At 32.6% G+C, this 3,804-nt stretch overlaps 1 protein-coding gene across 1 annotated transcript; it reads right to left on the bottom strand.

The window, feature by feature from the left end:
* Positions 1 to 1,615: 1,615 nt before the first annotated feature.
* On the bottom strand, positions 1,616 to 3,428 carry LOC107134631 (carnosine N-methyltransferase). Its single transcript, XM_015476711.2, has 2 exons — positions 3,202 to 3,428; positions 1,616 to 2,242 (listed from the first exon to the last, which is right to left on the bottom strand). The coding sequence occupies exons 1-2, from the start codon at positions 3,388 to 3,390 to the stop codon at positions 2,075 to 2,077; spliced, it is 357 nt and encodes a 118-aa protein (XP_015332197.1). The 5' UTR covers positions 3,391 to 3,428; the 3' UTR covers positions 1,616 to 2,074.
* Positions 3,429 to 3,804: the final 376 nt, after the last annotated feature.

The raw sequence follows: 3,804 nt of genomic DNA, 5'->3' as shown, positions 1-3,804 counted from the left end.
GAAAAAAAAAAAAAAAAGGAACAGGACAAAAAGAGAGGAACCAACTCAGAGGGATAAACCTGAGGCAATATGAACAACAAAAAATAAAAGTAATGGATTATAATCCATTGAATAAAATAGGGACCAAGAGTAGCTTGGGACCAAAAAATAGGGACCAAAAAAATAGCTAAACAGAAAGGCATGGGAGAAGGAAGGGCTCTTCCTTACAGTACAGTTATAAAATCGAAGCACAGTTTAGTCCATCAAGAATCGGAGGATAATTCTATGGAGGGAGAAAGCTTGAGAGGACACAGAATATTAATTGCATGGTCTAAAAGTGCCTTGCCAGAAATTGCTTATTAGCTGAGAGAAGAGAAATAATAACTGAGTAATACCTTTAGAGGGTAATCAATATTAAACATGTCAATGGGGTGGTGGGGAACAACACTAAACATATCAATGATGGATTGAAAGACACTGTATGTCTCTGAATGTGATATCTCTGACAAAAGCAAAATACAAAATAAAACATACAGCAAGCTATCTTTTGTGTTATTTCAAAAGGAAGCAATTAAAAATAACTTCCTTGTATTCTTCAAAAATGTCAATGTTTAAAAGTCAAAAAAGGCCAAGAACTGTTACAGATTAAAGACTAATACATTGAAAATGTAATGTAATACAATATTCTAGACTAGATTCTAGACCAGATGGAAAAACAAATATTATAAAGAACATTATTAGGGTAACCTATGAAATGTGAATAAACAGTTAAATTCCATAACAGTATATATGGTTAAATTTCCTTAATTTGATAACTAAGAAAGCATGCTTGTTCTTAGGAATAAACTCTCAAGTAAGCAATTAAAAAAAGCATGATGTATACAAACTAATCTCTCAAATGGTTTAATGTAGATGTATATGTGAGTTTAGACACACAAGACAGTAGAGGAAAGGAAGGAAGAAATGGAAATCATAAAACAATCTGCTAAAATGCTAAAAATGGATAGGTTTAGGTAAAGAGTATATGAAAATTCTCAGCACAATTCATGCAACTTAGCTGTAATTTTTATTTCAAAATAAAAAGTTAAAAAGAGAAAAAAGGCACATGTGTATATATGTGTGTGTGTGTATATATATATATCTGAAAGGATAAGATCAAGCTTAAAAGCTGTCACTCAATGAGGAGGGAAGGAGATGAGGAAGGAAGGAGATGAGGAAAAGGAGCTTCTCTACAAAGATCCTTAAGTCTCTCATCAACCAATCTCTCAACTAGTTCCGTCCAGTTGTTCTCTAACTACAGAGCCTTTAAGTCAGGGATCCCAAACTGAGATCAATGAATCCAAAGAGTCTTTATACAAAATTTACTGAATCTATGGAGGGGATGGGGAAGGGGGGAGCTACACCTTAAGATAATTAATCTTTGATATTTTCAATTATGAATGCAGGTAACAAATGATTGTAGTTTTAGCAGCACCTGTGACTTTATCATCAACAGAAATCATTTATTTTCACTTCACATCAGTTGCTGAAGTTCTCAAGATAATGTACACATCATTCAGCATCTTCTTAATACACCTGCTGCTAGGCTGTATTTAATATAATATGTTGTAAAAAACACACAAATTTGCTTTTTAAATATTTTGATAACTTGCTCTCAAAATAACTGCTTTATTTGCAATCCTATGCATTTTATTTATTTACAAATACTATCTGAAAAGTAGAGAATGGGCTTCAAACAGTCCAACAATTCCACAGCACACCAATGTTAAGAATTTTAAGATGTAGATCCCTCATTTGCTTTATTACTAAGTAATGAGAAGAATTAAAAGTTTGCAGCTTTTTACATGCCATAAAGCATATTATAAAAAAATGGACATCACTGATAATGAACATTCATTCTAATTTGTTTTAACTCTTAAAAAGCATTCAAAATGTGATCTGCAACTTCATACAAATTATCTGGTTAAAAAATATAATGCTCTCATGCAAAACATGAAGGCACAAGGTAACTATAAAAATGTTTTAAGACCATGAAATGTCTTATAGAGAAACTGTTTACACATCTTAAGGAGACTGATCATAAACAAAGTACTATTTACCATTTCTCTTTTGGAAAATTTTTTAAAATTTCTTTAATGATTGGCTGGTAGCAGGCATCTCTTTCTGCTTTCCCAGTTTCACTCCAGTCTCTCACAAACTGTTTCAATGTAGATTTTAATTTATCCATGTCAAATGTAGATGCTGGCATAATCTTCCCATTCCCCTGTTTAAAAAACAGAAATTAATTAGGTACTGAGAATCAATTTTGAATAAGGTAAATACGCATACTACTAAGGGGCTATATGGTTGTTTAATGGATAAATCACTAGCCTCTCACCTCAATGGGGTTCAAGTGCAGCTTGAGATCCTAAATGAAAAAGAGTTTGGTGGTCTCACTTCTACCCTCAATAGCTTAAGGTTCATTAATCATAAAACCACAATATAATTAAGCAGTCTTTACTCAGGAGAGGACCAGAACTGAGCTGCTATGGAGACCGAACATCCTATCTTCTAAGAGAGGGAAGAAAGTCCCTCCAGGTCATTGATGGGGCAGCATGGAGAGGCTCACCCTGGAGTGGCCCAACTGTATCTATCCTGTGGATACAAAAAGAGGACTTCAGTTTCTATTACTGCCAGTCCCTTGAGATTTAAGTGAAAATAATTTCTAAAATAAAAGATGAATACCAATAGTTACAAGATACTGAAAAAAAATTAGTTTAGCAAGGGAAATTAATTTTAGTTAGCTAGAAAAGTCATTTATAAAAATTAAAGTACCTAACCTCATATGCCAGAACATTTAAAACACTATTTCAGAAGTATATCAAGGGCTGGGGTTGTGACTCAGCGGTAGAGTGCTCACCGAGCATGTGCAAGGCCCTGGGTTCGATCCTCAGCACCACATAAAAATAAATAAAGGTATTGACAACTTAAAAAAAAAAAAAAAAAAAGTATATCAAAATGCCTAGTATTAAAAAAAAAAAATCAGTGAACAAATCTAGTCTCTGGCATACTGCTCTATTAAGCCAAATCTAATGACTCAACATAGAAATGAAAACATTCCCTAAGTAGAGCAAATGACATGTACAAGATTATAAAATTGAAATCTAGAACGATAACCTAAAGACCTCAAAATATAGAAGTTAAACCCTAAAATAAAAGCAAGTAGAACAAACTTTCACATACATCTTCTCCATATTCTTTATTTTCAAACATATGTATGCAATCATTCACAATGGTCAGTAGTATTTCTTGATTATGATCAATGCATTTCCGAATCTTGTCCAAGTGAAGAATAAACTGAGGAAGTAGTTTCTGTTGATTATCTGGAAGTGATCGAAACTGTCTTTCTGTTCGGTTCACTCGCTCATGCATACTGGTGCTAAAACATAAAAGGTGTTTTTTAAATTGGCAAAAGAATTCTCATCAGAGGCCAATCTTATTTTTTAAGAATGTCTTTCTATATAATTATTCCCTTATTATGTTGCGTACTGTTCTATCATTTACCTCATGGCTTCTTAAGGAATATCAACTTAGAAATTTTTGTACATTTTTACTTCATTACAAATCCTACACAGAGCAATGAAACAAAATGCTTTGGATCTAGTAAAATGCTTTATATCCAGCAACAAATGCTTTACATCTAGTAAAAGTAAATATCGTCACCAATTAGAAGGGAAAAAAAGGAAACAAATAGCATTAATGTTCAATTAGTTTTATGACTTTGATTTTTAAAGTTAATATTTTAGCAAACCAAATGAATGCCTTAGATTCTTCCATCATTAAGTA

The sequence above is a fragment of the Marmota marmota genome, unplaced genomic scaffold (assembly GCF_001458135.2).
Source record: "Marmota marmota marmota unplaced genomic scaffold, marMar, whole genome shotgun sequence".
In the NCBI taxonomy this organism is placed as follows: domain Eukaryota; kingdom Metazoa; phylum Chordata; class Mammalia; order Rodentia; family Sciuridae; genus Marmota; species Marmota marmota.
Note: the sequence above shows the minus strand (reverse complement) of the source record. Positions and strands in the feature narration are given on the sequence as shown.

Bases quoted from the DNA above. Each gene is read 5' to 3' on its own strand.
- LOC107134631 (XM_015476711.2), bottom strand. From the start codon at position 3,390: ATGCATGAGCGAGTGAACCGAACAGAAAGACAGTTTCGATCACTTCCA. The intron at 2,243-3,201 runs GTATGTGAAAGT...TTTTTTAAACAG, and splicing joins ATAAAGAATATGGAGAAGAT to GGGAATGGGAAGATTATGCC.